We start from the raw sequence: 26,239 nt of genomic DNA on the forward strand, positions 1-26,239 counted from the left end.
CCTTCTGACTCCCTTAGGCTCTTTTGAAAACGCCACTCCGAGTTACCATCAATTTTGATAATTAAGCACTGATTTAATTTTAGAGTAACAATAATTGTCAACATTTTCCAGCCCAAGCACCTTAAATTAGACACTCAGATCCAAACGTTGGCACCGCATCAAAGCGGCGCGCAGTGATTTTCGGAGATGCTGAGCACACGCGGCTCTCGCTTGGCGGTGGTGGAGGTTGTGCTCAGGACTTCAGAAAGCCCAGGCCGTTTGGACTTGATCCCCTGCCAGGCTCGGCGTGCTCAACATGCATTTCAACACCTCGCTTTAGGCACCTCGGATTAGAAAAGAAATAATAATAAAAAAGAAATTGGCCAGCAGTATTACAGCAATTTTTCCCCTGACAGAGTGAAAGTGGAGGGAGGTTGGATGCTTTGCATGGCGGTAGCGCTGGGACACACGCTGGAGTCCTCGTAGGGTGTGATGAGGGATGTCGCCAGCATCCTCGCTGACAGGGAATGGGTAAGACCAAGACAGGTCATTCTTTAGCCCCTTTCTCTGGGCCTGCCTTCCTTCAAGCGGGGACTCCTGTGTCCCATGGTTGAGGTGGGTTTTGGGACCTTCTGTGTGGTCCTTCAGAGATCATAGAACCACAGACTGGTTTGGACTGAAGGGACCTTAAAGCTCATCCAATTCCAACCCCCTGCCATGGGCAGGGACACCTTCCATTAGAGCAGGTTGTTCAAATGCTGATGCATCCTATGTGGGCTGGGGGGAAATTGCACATCTGGTGCCAACGCTTGGCACAGGGACCCCTTGCTTTGGGATGGGGGGCATTGCAGGGGACACATCTGGCTCCCTGCTGGGCTCGGCAGGGTGAGGTGCCATGGCAGACATCAAAGCCATGATTAAGCCAATACTTTAATCGTATCTCCTCATTACTCGTCCTGCGCCTTTGATGAGGGCTTCACCTCTTGGTGCTCTCCCCACGCCCAGCCCCACCCTGAATTAGTGCTTTTGCTTTATTTTTAGCAGCGATTTGGAAATTGCTGGGGCTCCTTTTTTCTTTCTTTTGTTCCCCCCTTTTTCCCCTCTTTCTTTCCTTTGTTTTTTATCATTTTCCTTTTGCTTGTTGGGGTGTTTTTGAGGCTCGTGTCAGAGCTCCTTGTCCCTCCAAACCCCCAGCCAGCCGTTAAGGGAACATTCGCACCTATTTTCCCTGCCTTGTCTCCCCTTTATTCTTATGAAGCTCTCATTGATTATTGCCCTTAAATTCCTCAGTCCGGTCATAGATAAAAGGATAACCACTTCAAAGCAAAGTGTTAAGAGTTTAACCTCGAGCTAAAAGAGTGGACAACAAGGTAATTGAGGGTAATAACTGATCACAGACCTACTTTCAAAGGCACATGCAAGCCTCACTTTCAGATGGCTTTAATTTTATTAACATTTGTAGCAGCTCTAGATGCTTTTGAATCATTACAAACTTCAAAGCTTGAGGTAACACTCCAAATGGAGAACCTGACACCAGGTTTTTTGTTCAGACCCACATCATATTGATAGTCTCTGTTGCAGGCATGTAACATCTCTTCTCAAACTATAAAAACCTAGATGAAAAAAATATTGCCAATAGAGAAGATCAAAGCCTGAACCTCCCTTTGAATGATCCCAAAGATGTCAAAACAGAAAACAACATGGGGAAAAAAAATAATGTATCTATATTATTCCAAGTATCTTTATCCATATTTAAACTTGTCTGCAGAAGCGGATGAGCATGGATAATTCCCCCTGAGTTTTATGAAGCTATTTGGCTAATCATCTATTTCTTTTGGGGTGTTTGGAGCTGGCCCTTTTGCTCTCTGTGCATGAGGTATTTAGACCCAAGAATGTGGGAGCAGCACCTAAAGGAGCAGCCCTGACTCATCCGGGAGCGGCGCCATGTGAGGTCAACATGAAAAATACATTTAGACCCTGAACACGCATGGACTGAAATCAGGATTATAGGAACACCCAGAGCCCTCCCATCTCCAACCCCTGGCAGTTGTAAGAGAACAGTCACCTGTAGCTGTTGAGCTGTTTCACAGGTCAGTGGGTGTCATCCCCTTGTGTCAGCGGGCTGTGCCCATCGTCACCCCGATGGGTTTGCCATGGGGCTCCTTATGGCTTGCCCCAGTGCAACCCTTCCTGGGGCTGCACGGTGAATCAGCCCCAGGAATTGACCCAGGGTATAAATAGCCTCTTTCTTTGTCTATTTTTTGTGCAGGGGAGGGTTATTTTTAACTGGGTGAGTTCCTTGAGCTAATTCATGAAGCATTCACAGTGAAGGGGTGGCCCAAGGAAACAGGCTGTCCCTGCTACCAAAACACACATCCCAGTGCCCCTCTGCAGAGGGGTTGCTGCCACTTGAGGCTGCTATCAAGGCTCCATGGGCCTCCAAGTAGTCGGGGAGAACATCCCCAGCTGCTTCAGCCTCTGTAAAGTCATAAAAGGAAGAAAAAAAATCACTCATTGGGGTTTATTTCTTACTGGTTTATGGTGGTATGCAGCAGGTTTATATCGGTGACATCCTTTCCTCCTGCGTAATAGCAGAAAGAAGTGTGGGGCCGGTTATTTTTCAGTGCACTCCAGGACAAAGGGCTGAGTTTGAGTCCAGGGTATTATAAAGTCTCTCAGCTGCTGAGTGGGCTTGTTCCAGTTGTTCTCCCTTGCTCCAAACTCTCTGGCTTGGGAATGCAAAGCCAAACCATCAGAGGCCCTGAAGCACGGTGGCTTTATTACAACTGTTGAAGGCAAGGGCTCAGTGTTGATTAACCCCAGGTATCTGACCCACAGGTTTTTGTCATTTGCCTTGCAGCCACGCATGGCAGATCAGCATTTCCAGTGTTGGTGTCAGGTGTATCACATAAGAGTCTCATTATCTGTGTTCTCTTCAAGAGCAGATGTCAGTGAGTATAAGCTTGTGGAAACTGCATACTTTTAACTGTGTTAACTTCAGCTTTAGCCTGCACTGATATTACATTCTCTATGGACTGAAATCAATTTAGTATAAGCTGTTCTCTCCGTTTGCATGCTAGGTATGTGGCTGTGTAATGAAAGGACAATGGTATGTTGGTTATATCAATGGAATTTATGTTATTGTCTAAAGTTATGGCTAGAATAATGAGCAGTTATTTCAGCACTTCTGTTGTGCTTTTAATGAGTCTATTATCAGTTGCACAGACGGGGCGGGTAAATGGGACCCAGCACTAAAACATCTGTTCCAAATGCCCAAGGCAAGCCCTGACCTGCAGATCTGGATCTGCACAAAATGTGCTCAGAAACTGCTGTTTCTGGTGCCACTTTGTGTCTGCTGCTGCCCATGCTGTGCTATCCTGGTGATGGGCATCTCGCTGAGCATCCTCCCTGCCTGGTGGGAGTGTGGAGCAGCAGATGCCCTGTTTTCTTGGGAGATGACTATCATTCCTGACTCACTACAGTGGGAGACGTGGATTGTGGCCATGTTCTCATTTAATTTAACCAACAAGGTATGGGAACAGGGATCATAGTCAGTTCCACTGATAGAAGCCCTATTCCATAATGCCATTTCCAAGCGAAACCCTTCATGCATGACTAAGATGATAGGAATGCTCTCGGTGTGCAGAGGAGGAAAAAAGGCAGCTTATTGGAGCCACGTTGGGAAGAGAGGGAGGAGGCCTTCATCTGAGGACTCAGTGAGCAATGTGGGGATGAGGCTTTCTCCATGCAAAGTCTCCTTTCTCCAGGCTGTATTTCACACCTGCAAACACAGGTATCCTTAAATACATAAACATATATATATATATATATATATAATTTCTTTTACATTCTCAGTACTGGCCCAGTTTATGAGAGGCAGAGTGGAGGCATCATCCTGTGCCTGACAGCACCACAAGGGCTGGAGCCTCATACCCTTCACCATTCCCCTTGATACTGAGAATTGAATGGACACGCAGAAACAAACCAAAACAGGTATAATTTAAGGGTACTCAGCTGTTGACAGTGCACCTAAAAATAACTGTGCATAAAGGGTTTGGGTTTTTTTTATCCTCTGGATGTGAAAAGTTTTATTTGACTTTGAGATCCAAAAGTTTTCCACTAGTCAGGAAAGCCTGTTCACTCATAAGTGTTGTCTCTCCTCCTGCTTTTTCCATTATCATCATCCTTGCAGAGCTGTGCGGATCGGGATACTCAGGGTCCTGCTCTATGTGTGGGATACCCAGTAGCAGGCAGGGGTCAGATGCACTGTGCCAGCCGAGCAAGCACCCTGCTGCATAGGAAGGGTTAAATTCCATGCTTGCAGCTGCAAAGCCCAATTTCTTTATTTCCTGTTAATGACATTATTGCCTACATAAAGCCATTGAAACATGTTTCTTTCATTTGTTTAATTTCAAATTCTGAGCACACTAGCTGGAAACTATGTTTAATAGTTAAACTCAAAACATTTGGGTTTCCTTTCCTTGCTGAGATTTGCAGTGAGTACACTTCATACTTAGTTGGGTTTTTAAGTAACCATTTTTACACAGCTATAGAAGCCAGCCAGAAAACAAAAAGGATTATATTGCAGAGTCAAATCACATCAGTTCAGGCTAGTAACACATCATATATTTCACTTCCTCCGCTCTTGTGCCAAGATACCATCAGGCCCAACTCGTTACCAAGCTGGCCGTGTTCTCTTCCAGGAGCGTCCAGCCTCTGCAGCAGCGGAGCCAGCACACCCTGCCTGCTCTGTGCACGCACAAAAAGGACTTCCCTGAGCAGGCATGGAAAAAAAGGTCCCGTTTCCATGAAAAAGCAGGATGGAATCTGGCCTTGCTCGCACTGATGCTCCCATCACCGCCCCTGCATCCTCCTGCTGAACCTCACGTGCCAGGTTCTTGCTGCTAAACACCCTCTGGGCAAGGGTGAAGGGGGAGCGCAGGGTAGGCAGGATGAGTGCATGTGTAGATGGATCTGAAGCATCTCAAAGTTAAAAGGAAGTCCTTAAATCTGAACCCATTCAGCAGATAAAGATCCAAGCTGCCAGAGACATGTTATCTGTTGATGATTTTAGTGAACTGCCATAACCTCTGCAAGGAGCAGGGGGGGTTGGCCTTCTCAGAGTGATGGACACCTACAAGCAGTTGCGTCAAGTTTGACTTCTTGCATGGTGGAGCGTCTAATAGTCACTTTATAAGCACTCATGGGATTAGTGGATGAGAACCCCAATGAAAACTGGGCATTAAACCACTTAAGAGTCAGATTCTCCTTGGCACGTGTATACTGTGCACAAAGCAAGCTCAGAATCAATATTATCCCTAGCAGAAGCAGTGAGCAGAGATGGAGCAAGGAGGAGTGTGAACCTGAATGGGACTCTCTTAGGAGTTATCACTTGGTCCTGACAAGAGGACCACGCTCAGTGCCTCTGCCATAGCATCATGCATGTGTCCCCCGCAGCCACAGCAGTGTTCAATTTTCCATCCAAAAAATCCATATTTGACTAAAAAAAAATCAGTAGCACTTAAGTGTTACTTTCAAGGGTGCAATCTGGGCTCTGTGTTGCCAGTGAAGAGCTCAGCTGCTCGGACTAGAGAGTATACAGCATAGCTGCATATTCTGGCTGTCGTGCATGCGCCCCTTACTCCCATCCCAGTGTCTTGTAGACTTGGTTTCTTACTGGTTGCTTAAACAAGAAGCCAGCAGACAGGGCAATGTCTCCTTCATGCATCATGAGGAAGGGGTTGTGGAAGAAATAAGCCATAGGAAGTTGGTCATAAATACCCTCATCTGCTTCTTTTGCCCCCACCCTCTTTTCAGTCCCTGTTGGGTGCAGGTGAAGGAAGCCGTTCAGAAATGTTAACAGATAGCAAAGTGCTCATGTGAGTTTTATCAGCCCTCATCGAACAGTTAATGCTGATACGGTGCCCCTTTTAAGTCTCAAAAATCTGGCCAAGCGTGTGCAGATAGCAGGGAGTGCGCTGAACAAAACATCAAGGCAAAAAAGTCTGTAGGGGGGAATGGAAATGTTAAAAGGATTAGAGGAAGAGAAAATGGATCGGACTTATCTGGCAATACTGGGGAACAAAAGTATGTCGGTTTAGGAAATGAACTTCAAATCCCATAAAACTAATTGTGTGTTTTCTGGCTCTTATTTTTGAGTATCTCTGGCAGTGCTTTTTCTTCTTCCCCTCCACTGCAAAAGCATGTCTGCATGTGGATAATACTCCGTGCTTGTATACAGAGAGGTTACACAGCCGATCGGGTTTGTAGCTCTTAAACTAATGATGTTAAACTAGTTTATATTAAGAAGAAGCAGCAAACTTCAAAGGTTCACATGTGGGTTGCAAACCTCTCATGTCTTCTGTATACAAGGGCCTTCCTCTTATTTTGATGACGACTGTTCCCAGCACTCCTGTTGAAATCCTTGCCAGCCTTTGATCTTGTTATCAACATGACCACCAGTGTGAGCACTGCCGCTCTCTGTGTGTGACAGAGCAGGGGAGGGCACCCCCCAGCTAACACCGCTTTGGGGTTCAGGTCCTACTGCTGAGTGGGTCCTCCTCGGGACGTGCCTATCCCTGAGGAATCTTCTGGCCAGATAATGATCTAGGCCCTGAGACCTCAGCCCACCACGGCTTTGCATTTCAAGGTGGGAAGAGAAAAGAGCGCTGCTCGCCCTCCTCTTGCTTGGCCAGGGAAAGGGAAGCAAAAGAATGGAGCAGGGAGAGGCTGGAGAGGTTTGGGGGCTGGTGAGAGGTGTGCATAGAGAGAAGGGAGCTCAGCGTGCTCGTTTCATCTTTCCTTCATATTTTCCATCCATGTCCTTGTGTTTTATGGTAGATTTTGAGGTGCATCACTAAAATCAGTGTCAGGCAGCAGCAGCAGACTCTGGCCTGAGCAGGGGCTGCCCAGGGTTTGGTGGCATCTCTTGGCTTCATCACCACTGTGGTATTGTTCATCATGAAGGTGCTTCCCTGGTCTTTGTCTCCCTGTGCATAGTGAAGGACACCAGCTTTGATCTCTGGTATAGGACTTGTAGTTCATGAACAGCACAAGCTGCTGTTGAGGCATGACTGTTATTTGCTGAGGCTGTTAGATCTGATTGTGCTCCTTGTGCTGCTGTCATCTCCTCAGGGCCACATATAGGGCTGAACAGAACAGCCCTGGTGTGGTCCTTAGAGCCTTAACTGGTGTTTGACCCAGTTTTCTGCAAGACAGCAACAACCTGGAGACATCTCTTCTGGTGCAAGACACCAGCAAAATACCTGCCCTGTGGGCAGAGGAGGCAGTGATGGAGCCAGGTCTGTTGTGTACAGTTAGGATGAGATGGGGTGTTGCATTATGAGCCCAATGAGTGTGCACTGGCACATCTGTCACCGAGAGCGATGCTCTTGGCCTGGCACTTGACTCCTTAATAGCTTCCATGGATTTTTCTGTCCTATTTTTTTACTATCTGCTCTAAAAACCAACAGCAAAACCCATTTCTTTTATTGTGCACCTTCACTGCAAACTGTCTCTTTTCATCTAAAATTATTCCTTTTTGATGCCACAATCTGACTTCAAGCTTCTTTGTGCTGCCTGTGAACGTGATGCAGAGCAGCAGCAGCAAGGAGATGCTCTTGGCCTTTGCAGTGGCATGGTGAGGCCACACAGCTGGGTGACAGCACTTTGTACAGCTTTTTGCAGTCATTTTCTCACCCATTTACTGGTATTTTCATCTAAAATGCAGAAGGGCCAGGAAACAAAACATAAATAGTTAATTTTCCTTCTGTTCAGCCTGGGAATTCAGATTCAAGTTTAGACTGGAAAATCAGAAGGAAATTCAAAGATCCTCTGCTTTCTTGATGACTGCAGCCGCTACCTGAACACAGAGATTCCCTGTAGATCTACGAACAAGGACTTCCAGAAACTGATAAAGATGAAGAAAGCTCTGGAAGACCTTCTTGTCCCTGCCACCGCCTGCCTACTTCATCGGAATGCTTTCAAATCTCAGGCACTACGTGACTCTTCCCTGTTGGCAGGAAGAGAAAATAGACTCCCTGACTGGACACACAGAAGATGAACAGGGCTACTGTGGCTTTGGGAGGACAAGCTGCTCCATGGGCACTTCCACACAAAGCCATGTCCCCAGGGGCTTGCCCTCCTCTCATTTCATTCCCAAATTATCCCTTTCTGGTGATGGTCATGAAGAGGATGGTGCATTAGACAGGTCTGTGGGAGGGCTGCTCCTCTGCACGTCTGATCCCAAATAATGCAGTAAATTAAGTACTGGGATGAGACTTAATGCATGTATTTAATACAAGTACTTCTTGCATGGTGCATTCCCAGGGCATCAGTGCAGGGCAGTGTTATTTATTGCACAACTTGGAGAAAACTAGTTGGTTAAATGACATTTTTATGAAATAGAATGAATGACACTTAATGAGATTTACTTCCAAAGTGGAGAAGTCCAAGGTTTTCAGCCTCCATTATAATGGCTTTGCTTTCCGTGCTGTAGTAGTGAATGGGACTCAACTTTCTATGCCATTATTGTTTCAAAGCGCCTTCAAGATGTAAGAGGCAGGAGGTGATCCACCAGCTTCTGGTGGCTGGAGGTGTTCTCACTGTCACCATCACAAGGGGTCCAGGGAACCCTGGCCATGCATTTTCCCAGGGAAGGATCATTTCATATGGCTCTGGCATAGTGGCATGTCGATACTTGGCATCATCATCAGCAAATATATTAGTAATGCTAATAGTACCTAACTGCTTGTTGTGCTTCAAAATGGCTTTTACTGCTCTGCTCATGGGGTTGGCAGCACGTTTGCTCTCCATGCCCAATGGTAGCCATTCCCAGGCCTGAAAAATGTGTAATTGGGCAGCAACAACAGATTGACCCACGTTATTTCGTATGATTAGCCCAGGCTGTCCAGCCCAGGCACCCAGTAATATGTGTGGCTGCCTTCTCACTGCTGTGCATGGTGCTCAGATGGATTCATCCATCCCGGCGCTGATGAAATCGCAGCTTCAAAGGCTGCCACATCCAGGGCCACTGCGACATGCGGTGTTTTGCTGTCATCTTGGTGGAGACAGTGGTTTGAGTAGGGCCTGAGGAGAGGAAGAAGTGGGGAGCTCTTCATCGCAGGGCAAAGCTGAGCACTGTGTTTAGTGATGTTGCAAACCAGTTGCTTTTCCAATGGCTTGGGTAGGAAGAGAAAAGGATGGGTTTATGGCTGTTGCTGTGGTTTTGGTGCTCCTGTTCAGGATCAGGTTGAGCCCCTGGGACCCTAATTGGGGTTCCCCTGATGTACTGGTTGCAGGGGTCCCTTTAGGCTTTACAGTGGGGTCCCCCCTCATTGTGGAGACACAGGAGGGTGCCAGGAAGGAGGAGCTGATGGGGATGAAGTGCAGTGGTGGGAGCAGGCTCTGTCTCAGCTCCATTTCTTGGGTCTGGAGGTGTTTTGGGGCTGGCATGGGCAGCTCTGACTCGGTGCTGGGGGGACAGGGCAGTGTGTGTGCCCCCGCAGGGCGTGTGCATGGGGAATACGGATTTTTCCTAGGAAAAGGGGGATCATGGGGTGCTGAGCCCAACTGCAGGCCTGGGTGCAGGGAGACATGGGTTTTCTTAGGTGTGGTGGTGCTGCCCACAGTGGTCCCTGCCCAGGGGCTTGAGGAGCAGGGATTGGCACATGGGGTCTTTCTGCTTTCATACAGAAGTACTTTCAAGAGTGGGGCTTGATCCCAAAGTCTTTACTCAGGGATATATGAGAAAAAATCCATTTGGGGCCTCTACAGCAGGCTGGACATTAATAATGGTAATCATGGTAAGAATAAGCAGGGTTTGGAAAGCTCACCCTTATCCCTGCTGTAGCATTACCCTCCATCCTGCCCTGCAACCCTGCACATGAGGCTGGGCTCTGGGAAGAAGGGAATGGAGCTGCAGGTCTGGGATGGGCACTGGGGAGGCGGAGCAGGGCATTGCCGGGGCCACAGTGGGCTCCACCAACCAGCAGGGAACCTCTGAGCCTTGTGTCCAGCCTCGGAGCAGGATGGGGAGGAGGGCAGGAGCCTCCTTGGATCTGGTGGACAGGTTTGGGGGCCAACCCCTAATTAAAACCTTTTGTGCGAAGTTAAAACCCCTCCATTCCGTGTCTGTTAAATATTAAACAGATGGAGGGGAGATGTGAGCACAACTGCAGATGGAGATGTGCCGGTTCTATGGCAATCACGTATTGTTCAATTAGCGCAAAAACCATGCTTTGGGTTATTCATTAAGAATTAATGATAACCGCGGACCCGCCCCGTTTGCTCTCTCCGATCGGAACTTTTCGCTAAGTTTTCACGCCTGGCCCTGTCCTCCGTCCCCGCAGCCCTAAGGTTGGCCGGGGGCCGAGGCAGCGCGGTGCGGCCGCGGGGCGCGGAAGGGCGCGGATCGGCGCGGAAGGGTGCGCCTGTCCCTTTAAGGCGTGGGGGGGGCGGCGGAGCGGCGGCTGCCGATCGCTTCCCTTTGATAAGGTCCTGGCAACTCCGTAACCGCTCCGGGATGGCGAGAACAGGGGGCAAAACGCCCCCAAAAATAAACCAAAGGCTGGAAAATATAGTTGTTTTCCTCACGAATAATGACACCCCCCCCCCCCTTTTCACCTCCCGCGGTAGCGCTTCCCCCCGTGCACACCTCGCACTGAGGATAGCCGGGGCGGCATCCCCGGGCCAGGCGGTGTGTTTGGGGGGTTTGTTCCACCTCGCTCCTCTCCTTCTTCATTTCTTTCTTATCTTTATTTTTTCGGGCCTGTTTTAACTCTTTAAAACACGGGGGTTTTCGTTAATTATAGCGATTTTTGGGGGTGTTGCGCGCTCTGCGGAGCCTCCGCGGGCGAGGCTGTTGCACAGGGCTCGCAGGATCCAAGTCGCTCCGGACTTTTTCCCTCCTTCCCCCCCCCCCCCCAGGCTGCGGCCCCGACCTCCCTCCTCCCCGCCCGTCGCCATTTCTGGAGCAGGTCTTTTTGATCATTATTAGTGCTTTGCCGCCCGGTTGCGCTGGGGGCCGCCCCCCCTCCCGGCCTCTCTCCCTGTATTTCCCTCCTACGGGGCCGGGTGTGATGGCTCCGGCCGCGGGATGCCCCGCAGCGCGCAGGTACGGACCCCGCGCCTCACCCCCGGTGAGGTTTTGGGGAGGGGGGGTCCCGGTTCCAGCATCTGTCTCCGCATAGAAGCGCCCCCAAAGCCCTCCCGTTGCGGGGGGGGGGGGAAGCAGCGCGGTACTGCTCGGGCGCGCAACATGCGCGCAGGAGGAGGGCAAAGGGAGCGCGGGTTTGGGGTGCGGAATGGAAACCAGATGCCGCGGCAGGGCCGGGCTACGCTGCTGGACGGGGGGGCTGCGCTGAGCACCCCCCCCACCTCCGCCCCGGCCCCGCTCAAAGTGCGCCGGGAGTTCAGCGGAGCGGATCCGATAGTCGCGATCGGGCTGGCGATGGAGCCGCGCTCGCTCTGCCCTGCCTTGCTCCTCTTCTCCCTTCCTCTTTTTTTTTTGCCTGTGAAGAGTTGAAAAGCCTGTTTACTTTTTGTCTTTGATGTTGGGAGGATCTGGTTTTGATTAGATCAATACTCCTTTTTTCTCCCCCCCCCCCCCCCCCCTTTCTTCCCCCCTCCCTCCCTTTGCAGAGAGGAGGCTCAGAGGATCCCCTGCTGACTCCAGGCAGAGGCAGGCAGAGGGGCAGGCAGCTCCAGGAGGAACTGGGAGCCCCACTCCCAACCGGGCTGCAGAGCCATGAGCAGCGCCGTGCTCCTCGCCCACCTCCCCGACCCCAGCACCAGCTTCAGGGAAGACGCCCCCCGACCCCCTGTCCCGGGGGAGGAAGGAGAGGCACCATGCCCGCATCTCGCCAGCTCGTTCCTCCCCAAAAGCCAAAGCTTCAAGGCCATGCCGGTGCCTCCTGCCCCGCGGAGGAATGAGAATGGACTCGGGGAGCCAGAAGGCAGCGCATCTCCAGACTCCCCTTTGGCCAGATGGACCAAATCTTTGCATTCCTTGTTGGGAGATCAAGATGGTGCCTATCTTTTTCGGACCTTCCTGGAAAGGGAAAAATGTGTGGATACCTTAGACTTCTGGTTTGCCTGCAATGGCTTCAGGCAGATGGACCTTAAGGATACCAAAACTTTAAGAGTAGCCAAAGCTATATACAAAAGGTACATCGAAAACAACAGCATCGTCTCTAAGCAGCTCAAGCCTGCTACTAAGACCTACATAAGGGATAGCATCAAGAAGCAGCAGATAGATTCTATCATGTTTGATCAGGCACAGACTGAGATTCAGACTGTGATGGAGGAAAATGCTTACCAGATGTTTTTAACTTCTGATATATACCTCGAATATGTAAGGAGTGGAGGAGAGAATCCTGCTTACATGAACAGCAATGGACTGGGGAGCTTAAAAGTGGTCTGTGGCTATCTCCCGACCTTGAATGAAGAAGAGGAATGGAGCTGTGCAGACTTTAAGAACAAAATCTTGCCTTCGGTAGTGGGACTATCCAGCAAGACACTGAGGGTTACGGCGAATGTCAGAGCCACGGAAACCATCGAGAACGGATACAGGTAAGGGAAGCCGTGGGAATGGTGCTTTGTTTTAACTTTAAGGACTTCTGAGAGTGTTGGGATGGAGTGCTGGGGAGCTAGCAGGGAGGCTGGGAGCTTCCCCGCGCCTCCAAACGCCGGAATGTGGGGGGTGTTGGCTGGGTTTGAAGGTGTCTGTACAGAGGAAAGTGAGAGCCTGTGCTCTTAAGCCCCATTGGCTCTTTCAGTTCTCTTATAGATCAAAAACTTCATAGCAACTATGTCCTCCGGACATACGTTAATTATTGGTTCAACTTTCAAACGTATTAAGAGCAGTAGTAGAGTGGATCAAATAGACGCATGAATAATGTAACCTACTAGTTCCCCAACTCCACCATCAGCCAGTGTTTAACTACATTGGTTATGTGGGAAGCAATTGTGCGGTCGTGGAGGAGGAAATGTATGCACTTAGTGCATCAAACTCTGCAACTTGCACAAAATCTGCTCTTGTTTTGTGTATGTGATGTACAGCCTCTCCCACCGTGTTGGGTGTTGGTGCCGTGTCAAAGGCAGTTAGGGTGGCTTTGAGCCAGTGCGTATGGGAGGATACTTAAAATTGAGTGCTAATAGAGACATTCCAGGTATAGAGTAGTAGTAGATCGTTGGTGCTCTCCTGTTGGCTGTGTGCTCAAAGTTAAGCTCATTAAAACGTGGTTGTGTCTAATGGCAGCTTGTGGAGAGTGTTGTGTGGTGGCAGGGTTTTCTGCCCTTGACTTGGGGTGCATCTGTGATGCTGAGCCCATCTCTTTTGTTGGAGATATTGATGGCACAGCGGTGTGAGGATGGAGAAAGTAAGAACCATCTTCACTTGAAGATGGGGGGTTGGGAAAGAGAGAGTGATGAGCAAATGATGAGTTGTATAATCCTCTGAAAATGTATTCTTTCCTCTCCCCACCCTTGCCATAAATGTGGATTGTTGAATCAGGGCTGAGAGGAGAGGGCTCTGCTGGCAGATGCGCGCTCTCCTCTGCTGGCCCAGGAGCCTGGGCTTTGCTATGGTGAGTGTTTGACATCTCGTTTACAGGAATTGTGAGAGCGTGTCTGTGATTCACGGACATCAAAGGGCATCAGGCTTTTCCTGGGAAGGCTTTGCTGGAGCGAACCCTCCTCTCCTGCCCTGCGGAGAGCTTCCAGCTGTGCCGGGCTTCCCAGTGCCGAGACACCTGGAGCTGGGAGGCTCCTATTGCCTGTGAGGGAGCTCCAGAGTCAGAGGCCTCTTTGGTCCTATCCCGGAGGCGTGGGTGCAGACCAGGGGGAGGGATGGAGAGATGGATGGATGGATGTGTGTCATCCTGGCATGGCCTTTGGACCTGTCCTGCTGTGGGGCTGTGGGGGGGGGGGCACTCGCTGGCAGCTGGTGTGTGGAGGGCTTGGGGTTTGGGATCTGCATCTCGTGCCTGAGTGTTACTGTCTGAGCATCTGCTGATCTCCAGAACTTGGTTTGAACTGCTGCCCTTCGCTTGCTTTCCAGGAGGGGGATGTTTGATGCTTTTATCTCTCAGCCTTTGTTGGTATTCAGTGCTGGAAGGGCTTGGCTGTAATGTTCTACCAGAGCTGCAGGCCCCGCTAAAAAACCCACATGTGCCTTGTCCAGGGGAGTGCTGGCAGAATGGTGGCTGCTTGCCTGATTAGTGCTGGGATTTTTCCCTTTTCTTTATTCCCTTCCTTTTCTTTTTTTTTTGTCCAGGGATTAATGCAGCTTGCTCCTCACATGTCAGAGCTACCCTCCTAGGACATTAGGTAGTGCCTTTTGCTTTGATCACCTTCTGTTGAATTTCCAGGAGCTTTTGCTCTCCATGGGGCCAAGAGATCTCAATGCAAAGAGAGGGAGGTCAAGCTGAGATGCTTCTCAGCTCCTCCCTGAGCTATCCATTTGTGAAGCCACTTGTGCGTGCATGTGCTAGAAGCTGATGAGCATATGGATGGGTTATCTCTCATCACCCAGGGCTTAGGATTGCGTTCAGGATGGGAGCTGAAGCTTGCACAAAGTCTTTCCTGGTGAGTGGCCAAACCACACCTCCCTCCTCGTGTGTGTGATGGAATTAAGGATTTCTGCTGGGTGTTACGGTTTAGAAGAGCAGTGCAGGCTCTTGCCACTCACTTTGGTGGGTTTCCATGTGATTAGAGCAGTAAAACCCTGTGCTGAGCATACTCTGATGGTGGGAGCAGAGCGATCTGGGGCCAGCCTGGTGTTTGGATGGGAGACCACCTGGGAATCCCTGGGCAAGGAGTCCCAGCCAAAAACACAGCACATGGGAGACTGCAGGATCTGTACAAGCTGAAAGACTTTGGCCCCAGCATCATTGATGGACAGGAACAGGAGAAGTCGAGTAAAAACATGGTGTATGCAGGCAAACTGCTGCCCGAGACAGGGAATGTTTTACATGCAGAACCTCCCTCTTGTCCTTCAAAGTGACTCCCCTCCCCTGGAGGCTGTGGTGTGGTTAAAAGTGGCCTCCCCACACGCTGTGCTGGACCTGGCCCCATGCTCCAGGAATTCCAGCTATTATTTATATGCGCTTCTATATTTATCAGGCACGACTTTGTGTACACAGAGAGGGCTCTTCCTTTGCTGTGCCGCCGCGTAACGGGGCTTCGTGCGGTCCAAGGTGGACTCATCTGCCTCCCATTAAACTCTAACATCAGTGGGGCTGGCCTTGCTTGGGGAAGGCTGGGGCTTGCAGATGGCCTTCTGCCGGCTCCCAGTGCTTCCTGGCCTTTGAAAGGCCCCGCCGGTGCAGCTCCTTGTGTGTGAAGTTATTGGAACCAAGTTTGGCTTCAATTATCAAAGTAAATGATGCCATTGTAAAGCTATGCTCCAAGCACTGTTCTACAATTAGAGCATGCAAGCTGTGATTAACATAGTTTTGTTCAAATGTACCTTTTTTTTCCCCTCTCAGGTTTGTGCATGTGTGTTTTTCCGTTTCTTTTTAATCCCATCATTGCCCAGTGCAGTTTGTCTCAAGAAAACCCTTAATGAGATTCTATTTTACCTCAAAATGCTCCTTGTAGATATTCTCCTCTCTCTGTATAATGTGGTTTGAACTGCCAGAGTGCTCTTATTTCTAAGGAGCAGTGTCTGACAACAAAAATCCCTTCGACGCTCTGAAATTGCACCCTCATAACAGGGGATACAACCAGGAGCCCCTGAAATTTTCATGGCATTATAATACCTCTGATATGCCCATTGCCTAACATAGCATAGAGAGAGGGTTCCATGCTGTGTGTCATCGCATCAAGATAAGAATAGGCTGAGAAACATCAGACATTCTCCTTGAAGCTCCAGAGCAACTGCTACCTGACAGCTGAAAACACTTTGCATATTGAGTTTGGAGCTGGGGAGTGTGTGTTTGTGATTGCAGCATCTGTGGCAGGAGACCACCGCTTTCCCCTGGAATTCAGAACCCTCCCAGGCAACTCCATGCATCTGGGTGCAATTAGTGTGGTAAGGTGGTCAGATTAAACACGGCAAACCAGCCCCCCCTTGGTGTTTGTAAAGGGTTCTCTTTGGGGCAGTGTGTTGGAGGTGGGCTGTAGGGGGTTACTTTACAAATACACCAGCTTCAGGGTTGGTGTGAGGTCTTGGTGGGTGAATTGGTGCTGATGGGAATGTGAGTTCCTTCTGGCCACTTTCTCTAATTGTATCTTCCCAAACACTGTGTTTGGACACACCTCCCCTTCTTCTCCCTGTGCTGTATTCATACAGACCCGCTGCCTCCGCCCCCATCCCAGCCTCTCCATCCATCCATCCGTGGCAAACCAGCCCCTGGGTGCACCCAGGGGTGACACAGGCACCTCCCAGCAGGGTGGTGATGCTGTGCAGGGAGCATCCCACAGCCTTATGGTGCTCTGGTTGCTCTCAAGCCCTGAGATGGTTTCAGATCAAGTAGTCATGAGATGTGCATCCTTTACACTGTTGACCCTAAAGCCTCCCAGGATCTAGGAAGAGTTGCTTGGGCTGCACATCCCCTTGAATTAGAATAGAAGAGTGCATGGATTTTAGAGGGACTTTTTGTAGTAGTAGTAGGATAACTTTGCTTTCACCCACATGTGGAATTAATTTCTCTTTGAAGCTTTAACTCCTTTCCTGTGGCATTCCCAACTATCTTTCTTTTTTTTTTTTTTTCCTTCTTCCCATATATATATATATATATTATTTTTTTTAACATCTTGATCTCCCCATCAGAAATGCCTTGGCCTCCTTCAGAAAGGAATGCAGCCCTGTCTGGGCTGAATACCTGCCTGCATCCAGCCCCACGCCTCTCATACCAGAGAGGCCCATCTTCCCCATTCCCCACTGTGCTCCCCCCTCCTGGGTTTCTTTTTTATCCCCCCCTTGTTCTATTATTATTATTTTTAACTGAAGCCTTTGTGGCTCCTGTTTTCGGTGCTGGAGGAGCAGGAATGTGCGGGGTGCCTGGTTAAAGGATGGAGAGCAGGGTGATGGAAGGGTATTGCTGCTCACTTTAACCCAGCTGGTCCCCTCCAGCCCCCCATGGGGGCAGGGAGGTGGAAAGCCCATTAAAGAAACCTGCCGAGCCTGCTGGCACATTCCTTAGGCCCCCAAGTCCTGGGGAAGTGGCCCTCATTATTAAAATCAGCAGTTCTTATCAGATGACAAGGCCTTCTGCTTTGATATACAAAGGCTGAAGCTTAACGACCCCATCTTCCCCTGGAAGAGGAACAAAATGTGCACCTTAACATGTGGCTTCCAAACCTCCCTGCATAATCCCCTTATCGCCTGCTGGAGATATGTATATTGATCCTGGCTGGTGTGAGGGGAGGTAGAGGGCAGGGGGATGCTCAGGTCCCCACCTGCCATGGTGGCGCTGCCACGCTCCATCACAGCCTGTGTCCCTCTGCCCATGAAGTTTTCATGCATCCATTCTTGGGTGCTCAGTTCAGACACCCAGACTGGGCTCTGCGTTTGCTTCTCCAAGCAAAGATGAAGGTGTTGCTATCAGTAACCCACATGCCCGTTAATACAACCTGTCCATGCATCCCCATCTTCTTCTTCCTCACCCAACTCCACACAAGTTGAATGTGTAGTAGGTTCTCCTAAAAACTGGGCTTTTTTATAATGCCAGGAAGATGGCACCCCTCCTTGGGAGGCCAAGCCCTAGACAGGAGGTTTCAGCCCTGTCCATGCCTCTGGCACATGGTGGTCCTGCTCCAGTGGTTTCAGGCAGTTCTCCTGGTTCAGGCAGCACAGGTACTGTAATTTGTGTTCCCAAAGGGGCCCTAACCCCTTTATTCTGAGTAGTCTCAAGTATTTATTAGCTGGTTCCTCAATGGCTTTCAGTGGGACTTGAGCTATGAACTTCTTGATCTTTTGCCCGCTGATGCCAACAGCAAAGCTCCTGTTGACCTCAGCAGTGCAGCATCAAGCTTTAAGGACTGGGTCTTTGAAGGTATCAAAGTACATAGAGGTGCTTCCTGGGATTTTATAAAGTGCACTTCCAATGCTAAAAGCAACCTCTTTGAAGTTGGATTTGGCTGTGTTTGGACAGAGCGTGCCTTGGCTGCTGCTGGTCTGAGCAATGGATGGTTGGTTGCTTCTCAAGAGGTTGTGCAGCCGTTGTGCATGGCTCCCATAAGGAGGGTGCTACCATGAAGCTTGTCTGCTTTTCGCAAGCCCAAGACTGGCTGGTAATGAGATTCCTGCTCTTGTCCCTAGGTGCTTCAAGAGGAACGATCCCGTTAACCCCTACCATGTGAACTCTGGCTATGTTTTTGCCCCAGCAACCAGCGCCAACGATAGTGAGATATCTAGTGATGCCCTGACGGACGACTCCATGTCAATGACGGACAGCAGTGTGTAAGTAGCTTGTGTCCTTTGGGGATGTCCATCTGTGTACCTGATGCACCTTGGGGGCTTACAGGAGTGATGGGTTCAAGATAATCACCCTGCTTCTGCTGCCAAAACTGAGGTGTGCACCCAAACTGGGAGGTGTAGCAGGGCATGGTGGCCTTGCTCTTCATGCAGTCGCTGGAGGTATCAGATGGAGTAAAATAATGAATCCCTCTATTGCTGTTTTGCAACTGCAGCTGAGCAAACATGTTTTGCCCTATGGTAATGGTGCTGCCTGACTAATCCAAGGACCATATCTCCCTGAGCCTTTGTCTTAAGGCCAGGCTTCCTTAACTAGTTATCAGTCATCAAAGAGGAGGAGATTACTTCCTGTAGGAAGTACTTTCTGTAATTAGCGTTCATCATTAATGTCAGAATGTGCATTAATAGAGCCAGTGACCTGAAGGGGCAAATAGCTGCTCATCTAGTGTGGCTGGGGCAGTCTTCAAAGAGCCATTTGAATTGGAGCTGCGTGGATCAGGCCTGGGTGTTTCAGGGGCACTGGCATGAGAGATGATGCTGTGGCTGAGCCCAGGAGTTGCAGGATCTGGCTTTTCCTCCTGACTGTTGAGTGTGCAACTGGGAGCAAGTCATTTGACTGTTCTCCCTCTGTTTGCTGTCCCCAGTGATGTTTAGTGTCTGTAGAGAAAACACTGAGACTCCTTTAGTGCTCTTAAGGACCATCTTCTTGCACTGAGCAGAAGGCAGATGTTGCTGTTTGTAGGTTGTGATCTTCACTTATGTACAAGTGCTGTAGAAAAGCCCGCCTTAAAACAGAGTGCTGCATTCCTGGTCTTCATCTTGGAGGTGAAACTTCTCCAGTGTCTCTGTGAGAGATGCCCAGTGATTACTGTGTACTCTTCAGAAGGGTTTGCATGCTGGGTTTTGAAAGTCAATGTGTGTGATGATGCACAACAGAAACCAGGATTTACCAAAACCCCTTGATGCGTAAACAAAGGCTTTATTTTTTTAATGCACATGTGTGTTTTGAACTGATATTACGGAAAAAAATAGTTTGTTGTCCCACCAGATTCCCTTATTGAACAATATTGGCATTAAATAAAAGAGCTGAATCATAGGGTGACTTCTTTATTTCTTCTTACTGGCTCTGGTTGTATGTGATCATGTGTCAACAGAGCATTCATTCGGTTAGTCATTTCTGGACCAGTGTAGGGTCACTTGGGATTCACAGGGCTAGGATTATACCCTCTCTTCACAGCAATGCCAATTGTAGGCCTTATACAGATGAGAGCACTGAGTGAGAAATAAAGTGCATGGTGGATGAAAGGCTTAACTGAATCGCTTTCAGCCCATTGTTAGTCCAGGGGAGCTTAGCGGGGATGAGAGGGCAGCAGCCCGCTTTGAAATTTGCTTGAACAAGTGAATAGGAGCTCCCCATAAAGCAGGGCTGAAAGGAGCCTGCCTGTTTTTTCCTGCTGTAACAATAGCCCGTGCAGGCTGTGAGAGTTTGGGGAAGCTTGGCTGATTAAACTGCCCCCAGCTCCAGGCTGGGGGGCGGCAGGAGGGCTTGGGGGGGGGGGGAGCGCGGAGGATGCTAAAAGGAGCATTTCCTGCTGCAGAACCGGTCCCGCCGGGCATCCCCGGAGCCGCTGGGAGCAGGCAGGGATGCTGGGTGCTTTTGGAAGTGGGAGAGGTAAATTGGCACTTCTGGAAGCTGGGCTTCAAGTTAAGGCTGATGTAAAACTTCCTCTGCAGAGGCGAAGGGGCCGCTGCCAGGATCGCAGGGAAACGTGTGGGATTCGCAGGCTCTTCCTCACACTTGGCTGGAGAGATGCTGTGCATGTATGTGCTTGGGGCACAGAGCCGCTGTGCCTTCACATGCTGAGCCCAGGTGCTCCTCTGCCTGCAAGGTTTTACCCCCTCGAACAGAGGACTCGGGGTTGTTCTGTCAGTGGGGATGCAAATCAGATCTTTTGGTTTATGTTGGTATCAACTGAAGAGGAAAAACTTGTTCTGGAAAAGTCTGTCAGTAAAGTGAGGGGTTTCTCTTTTTAAGTACATCTCAATCTGAACTGGAATTAGGACTCCAAATAATGCATGATCTGCCTTTTTAATTGTATCACAGCTAGCCAGGGATCAGACTGTCCATATATATTTTGTAATAGCCACAAAGCATCATGCAAATTTCTGTTTCCATTTCTTGACTGGGGAGGGGGGAGAGGAAAGGGGATTTTTTTTAATTTGCTTATATCTTATTTATGGATTTACTTTGGACACAGGGGAATGCTGCTGAGCAAACTTCAAATATTACCTTATCTTACAAACCAGGCTTTTGATGTTGGCAAGATCAGAGGCTTGTTTCAGAGCCGTTGCCAAATGAAGAAGGGAGTGAATGCATATGCGCATGAGTCTGATATTTCAAAGCAGCAGTAAAACTACATTCAGGTTAGGTCAGGCACATCTGAGTCAAAAGGCTAAGATAATTGGCTCAGCTTAAATGGCAGCTGACTGGGTAGAAGACTTCAAACTAGTGTTTCCCCCAGAAACAGATTGGCTTCGCCCCAGCCTGGTTAGCTGAAATGTTTATAATTAAACTCTACTATTTAGTGCCTAAACTCTGCAGCTCTTCAGCCCGCAGCTTTTAGGAGCCAAGAAAGTGAGTGCAGATGTTTGCTGCTGGAGCAAGGGGAGAGGTGGCACCTGGAGAGCTGGGGTTAACCCTTGTGCTGCCCCAAAACCTCTGCTTTTCATTTCAAAGGCACTTTCTCCTGGTCGGGGGGTGTCTGCTTCAGCATCAAGGTACCCCTGGCCCCCATATCTGCTGTACTGAGCCTGGCTGCAGCTCCAATTGTCTGTCCTTTCCTCACTTGTTGGTCACCCCTTCAGCCCTGGCCTTGTCCATTTCCCCTTAGGTTTAGACAGCACCCATCAAAGGGGCTCTAAAAGTCCCTCCCCATTCCCAGGCTGCCTTTTCTGAGCTGTTCCACAGCTTTCCCATCCAATGAAATACCTCTTTTTATTAAAAATGAACCTTTTCTCTCATTCTGCATGTTGTTACAAGTTGTGGAACTCTTCTGAAAGGCAGGGCTGCAGAAGCAGGGAGCAGGAGGTTTGATGTGGGGCTCTCTGGTGCAACCAGAGGAGTTCTAGGAAGAAGCAGCAGCTTTTGTAGTGACTTGAATGAGGGCAAATCTTAACTAGAGGAGCTGTGCTGTTGGGTTTTCTCCTCCTTTTCAAGCCTCGGAATGGTATGAATCCCTGCTCCTGCTCCATAGCCTGTCCTAGGGCTTTCCCTTTTGGCAGGGATGGTCCCCCCAGCGCTGGGAGCTTGGGGATACACTGGGAGATGAGCTCCCAGCTTGGTGGCCACAGCAGAGGGGGAAGAGACCTGTATCTCAGTAAGCCTCAGTTAGCAAATGCTAGGTACTGATGATTTGGTTTTCACCTTAGATTGGTATTTCCCCCATCCTCTCCCACAGCTAAGGCATGTCATGTACCTGTTGTCCTATGGGTTCATGGAGCAGAAATGCTTGGTGGCCACCAGTGGCAGTGGTCAGTAGCCATGGCCAGCTGTATAGGCCAGTGTGTGCTGGGTTCTTCCCCAGAAAGTGCATTTTGGGGGACATTAAGACAATCAACTCCTTTCACTTGTAATGTAACGTGAGTTCATGGACTGTGGCTAGAGGAGGCTGATGTTCATCCTGCAGCATCAAGGCCTTTCTCTGCAGTCCTGGCGTGCTCTCTTTTATGATGAAGGTTTTTCCCAAGTTTATTAAGATGGAATTGTACTGATCTTTCACTGCAGGCTTTGCAGCTCCACCGTGCTCATTAAAAGAATTTAATGGCAACTGAACGCTTTGGCCAGGGCCTTCAAACCTGGAGTGTGGAGCGATGTCATGTCATCATCCCCCTCCTCAAGAGAAGGGACCTGGTGTCTTCAGGAAGGCATTCCCTTGTGCCATGTCTCTCTCTATGCATCCAAAGCACATTGGTGTGTCCCTACCATCACTGTGGCTATAGGAGGTGGCACAGGGGGATGCTGTGCTGTGTTGGCTCCTCTGGCAGCAGCATGGGGCCACCGCTGCCTGCTCGGCCGCTGCTCCTCCTTGGGCAGGAGCTGTTTTCTGTGCTCAGGAGATGAGTCAGGTGTGGGGGCAGGTGGCTGAAAGGGCTGGGACCGGGGATGAAGGCTGTTCACCTGGGCTGAGGGAAGAGGAGGACTCAGACGTTCAGGATCTTCAGGCACGCTCTTCCGGCTGTCCCCGCTGCCTGCGGAAGTTCCTTTAATCCTCACTGCGGGAGGTCTTTGCGTGGCTGGATGAGAACACCCCGCGTTGCCTCGAGCAGGATGTGCAGGGGCTGTTCGCACCATGACTTCCTAGCCAGGAGCTGGTGTGGTCAAAGGGAGCAGTGTTGTGCCCGGAGGGTACAGCCCAGCTTCGCTCGTGCCTCGTGGTGTCCTGTCTGTGCTGGCCAGCCCCAGGGCAGGAGAAGCATCTCTGGTCTAGGGATGGGGACCAGCCTTTTGATGGCCATCCATCTTCAGTCCCTTCTTGTTTCCAGCACTCCATGGGGTGTTTCAGAGACTGATGAAAGTTGTGTTAGAGAGCATAATTCAGGGGTGAAAAAGCAGTCAAAATAAAGGGCAGAAGCAGAAACCAGGCACTGGAAGGACCTTTTCCTAAGATGCCTCAGAAGTGAAGCTGATGGGCTCTTTGGGTGTCTTCCCATGCAGAGTTGCCTTCAGCTTGCTTTGCAGCTGTTGCTTAATTACTGCACATCCGTGTAGATGGTGACATGGGCAGTTCCCAAGCTTCCAGGTGTTTGAGGCTTCAGGTGCCATCCACAGGGCTCAGCACCTCTGGGAACACGGGCCTGTGGATGCCTGGGTGGTTTCAGAAGTGATGGAGAAGCCTCTTGCTTAGAGCATGGGGAGAGCCCTGACTGATGGTGACCTCTCTTCCATGTGCAGAGATGGGATCCCCCCGTACAGAATTGGGAGCAAGAAGCAGCTCCAGCGGGAAATGCATCGGAGCGTCAAGGCCAACGGTCAAGTTTCTCTACCTCATTTTCCGGTAAGTTCAGGTGGGAGCTGCATGGAATGGGTTGGCCATGGGGAAATGTTGCGATTGGGAACTGGCACACGTGGAGGGAAGGAGCAGGGGAGGAGAGTGTTTCCATCCCTACGTCATGCCAGAGAGGAGATGCCGCTTGGTGTTGGGCAGGAGCCATGTGCTCTCAGCATCCTTGCAGAACCCTGCTTGTGTACAGTCTGCACAGCCCCGTTTTGGTCCTTCCTTGAAACCCAGGTGCTAATTAGGGCTCCTCAGTGGCACTTCATTTGTCCTCCTGGGCTAAATCCAAGCAGAGATGCCCAGGTTGGGTCTGGTGAGAGCCTTGGCTTTGGCCACCACCCTCACACCTCCGCTGGTGCTGGGGCTTGGCCTCATCTGCATCGCCGGTGGCCTTGGAGAGCATCTGCATCTCCTGTGAGTGATGAGAAGCAGGAGCTCCCAAAAGAGGTGTTTGCAGTGGATACAGGCCTGGCTTTGGGGGGGCTCTGTGCTCTCCAGAACTGCCTCTCTGACTTGCTAATTCAGTTGACTCGCAGGCTCCCGATTCCTGCAGCGAATAAACTGTTTACACAGACAAGTACAAACTTATCTTGTCTTGAGATTAATGTGCTAAAACTCCTCTTTCTGCTGGGTTAAGCAGCAAGAAACCATAGATGAGATTTCTGGGGTGTGTGCGGGGGGTGGTTTATGTGGTTTTTTCTTTTTGGTATCTTTTTTTTGCTCCCTTCCCCTTCCTCCCTAAAGAAAGTTCTATTGCCTGAGCTTGTAAATTAGATTATTTTGTCCCAGGGCGTGCAAATCGACTTTCTCTGTAAGGCAGTGCTTTGATCAGGGACTGAATAGAGCCAGCTTGTGTAAGAGTGACAATTTCCAGCAGAGTGGCCTTTTTCTACCCTCACATCATTTCTGGAGCTAAGTGGTTGCCGGAGAGAGGCCCCACCTCATCTGGTGGGTAGTGTGTGAAAGAGTTGGCAGTTCAGCTTTTGGGGGGGGGTGATGGATAAGAAGGAAGAGGGGCGAGGAGTGGGGTGTTGGGAGGGAGGGCACAGGCCGGTGGGTGGTTTCTTTTTCCTCTTTTTCCTTGGTTTTCCCTCCCCTTTTCCTGCCATGTTTGCTTCTCTTGGCAGAAATCCGCGGTTTTGCCTCTTTATATTCTGCACTTGATTTGGAGATGTTCCCTTTTTCCCTTGATAGATCTGCTTGAGGCAGCCAAGCTCAGCAGTGTAGCACCACTAGCCTGCAGCAGCTTTCTTCATTTTCTGTACAAAGAGATGGGAAGGGGAGGGGTGGGGGGGGGGAAGAGATCTAGGACACTGTTGAGACAACACTACCTCAAAGGTGCCCAGTATGTAGCCAGGAAATAAATTACCAGCACTTCTCTGATCTGCAACCGTTTGACTTCTTCTTCCCCCCCCCCCCCCCCCCTTTGCCTTTTTCTCCCCCATCTTATTTTTTCTAATTTCCAACTCCTTTCTGTTTATCCTCACTTTATTCCTTGAGTTAAAGCCTCCCCCTCCCACCTCAGAGGCGGGTTTTGGGGTTTTTTTTTTCCTCTTTTCCCTCTATTTTTTTGATGTTTGACAACAGTCTTTGAAGATTTTCTACTTCAGAGTAGCTACTGATGGGCTGGTTGTACTACAGAGAGAACAAGCGGGGTTCCTCAGAGTGCGACCAACTGCTCCTGCCGAAGGCAAACGCTGGTGGGGAGGATGTCACTCCATGAGGCCACAGCACTAGCTCATAAAAATCCAGAGCAGACCATGCCTTGTTGCGGTCGTCTTTTCATCCAAACATGGAGACACAACAAGCGTAGCGGGGCCAGTGATGCCGCTCCGGCTAAACATGCCTTGTGCCTTCTGTCCCCGCTCCTTGTAGAGGACCCACCGCCTTCCCAAGGAGATGACCCCGGTGGAGCCAGCTGCCTTCGCCGCGGAGCTCATTTCCCGCCTGGAGAAGCTGAAGCAGGAGCAGGAAGCCATGGACAGTCTGGAGGAGAGGCTGCAGCAAATCAAGGAGGTAGGAGGATTAACCCTGCCGGGGCTGGGCGCAGCTCGCCGCATGCCGCCCTGCTTGGGTTGGGACGGGAGGGGGCCGTATCCTGCCCAAGGGGAGGAACGTGTTTCGGTGGCACTGCATTCCATGAGCCCGTGGGGGGGACGTCCTGGCGCACGCCTCGCCGGCTCCCCACGCTCTTGCATTGATTGCTCGCCATCGCTTGGCCGGCAGGACGAGGAGAAGGAGGGCTCGGAGCTCCCCGCCAGCCTGCAGAGCAGTCGGGAGATGGCGAACCCGCAGCATCCGCTCTCGCTCCTGCCCTCCAGCAGCTACGAGGAGGACCCCCAGGCCATCCTGGACGAGCACCTCTCCCGCGTGCTGAAGACCCCCGGTTGCCAGTCACCGGGCATGGCCCGGCACAGCCCCCGCGCCCGCTCCCCCGACCGCCTGCCCATGGGCAAGCTGCCACCCGGCGCGGCCTCGCTGGCGGCGTGCACCTTGCTGGGCAAGGGCTTCATCACCAAGCAGACCACCAAGCACGTGCACCACCACTACATCCACCACCACACCGTGCCCAAGACGAAGGAGCAGATCGAAGCAGAGGCGGCTCAGCGGGTGCAGTGCTGCTGCCCAGCAGGCAGCGACTTCTACTGCTACCCCAAGTGCAAGGGACACCCCAAAAACACCGACCCGCCTCTCCCTCTGCTGGAGCCCTTCGGGTAGGTCCTGAGCATCTCCCCATTGCATCCGCCCCAAACCATCACACCCCTGCCATGGGGATGATCGGCAC

General features: G+C 50.5%; 2 protein-coding genes across 5 annotated transcripts in view; both read left to right on the forward strand.

The window, feature by feature from the left end:
• Positions 1–11,712, forward strand: part of CEP112 (centrosomal protein 112) — a 183,394-nt gene extending 171,682 nt beyond the window's left edge. The window contains exon 27 of the transcript XR_008973402.1: positions 11,620–11,712. The gene's annotated coding sequence lies outside the window, so the exon portion shown is untranslated. The remainder of the gene's footprint in view (positions 1–11,619) is intronic.
• Positions 1–26,239, forward strand: part of AXIN2 (axin 2) — a 49,898-nt gene that overhangs the window by 14,522 nt on the left and 9,137 nt on the right. For 3 of the 4 annotated variants that reach the window (XM_057418595.1, XM_057418593.1, XM_057418596.1), the window contains exons 2-6: positions 11,620–12,549; positions 18,245–18,385; positions 23,352–23,454; positions 25,330–25,470; positions 25,681–26,168. In XM_057418595.1, coding sequence (XP_057274578.1) covers positions 11,726–12,549; positions 18,245–18,385; positions 23,352–23,454; positions 25,330–25,470; positions 25,681–26,168 — 1,697 coding nt within the window. In that variant the 5' untranslated portion in view covers positions 11,620–11,725. Of the gene's footprint in view, positions 1–10,935; positions 11,093–11,619; positions 12,550–18,244; positions 18,386–23,351; positions 23,455–25,329; positions 25,471–25,680; positions 26,169–26,239 lie in introns of those variants that run through there. The other variant, XM_057418594.1, reaches the window with a different exon arrangement.

This window comes from Pezoporus wallicus, unplaced genomic scaffold (genome assembly GCF_028554395.1).
Source record: "Pezoporus wallicus isolate ANWC-B61680 ecotype Strahan unplaced genomic scaffold, APGP_CSIRO_Pwel_v1 contig_3710, whole genome shotgun sequence".
NCBI classification, from domain to species: Eukaryota; Metazoa; Chordata; class Aves; order Psittaciformes; family Psittacidae; genus Pezoporus; species Pezoporus wallicus.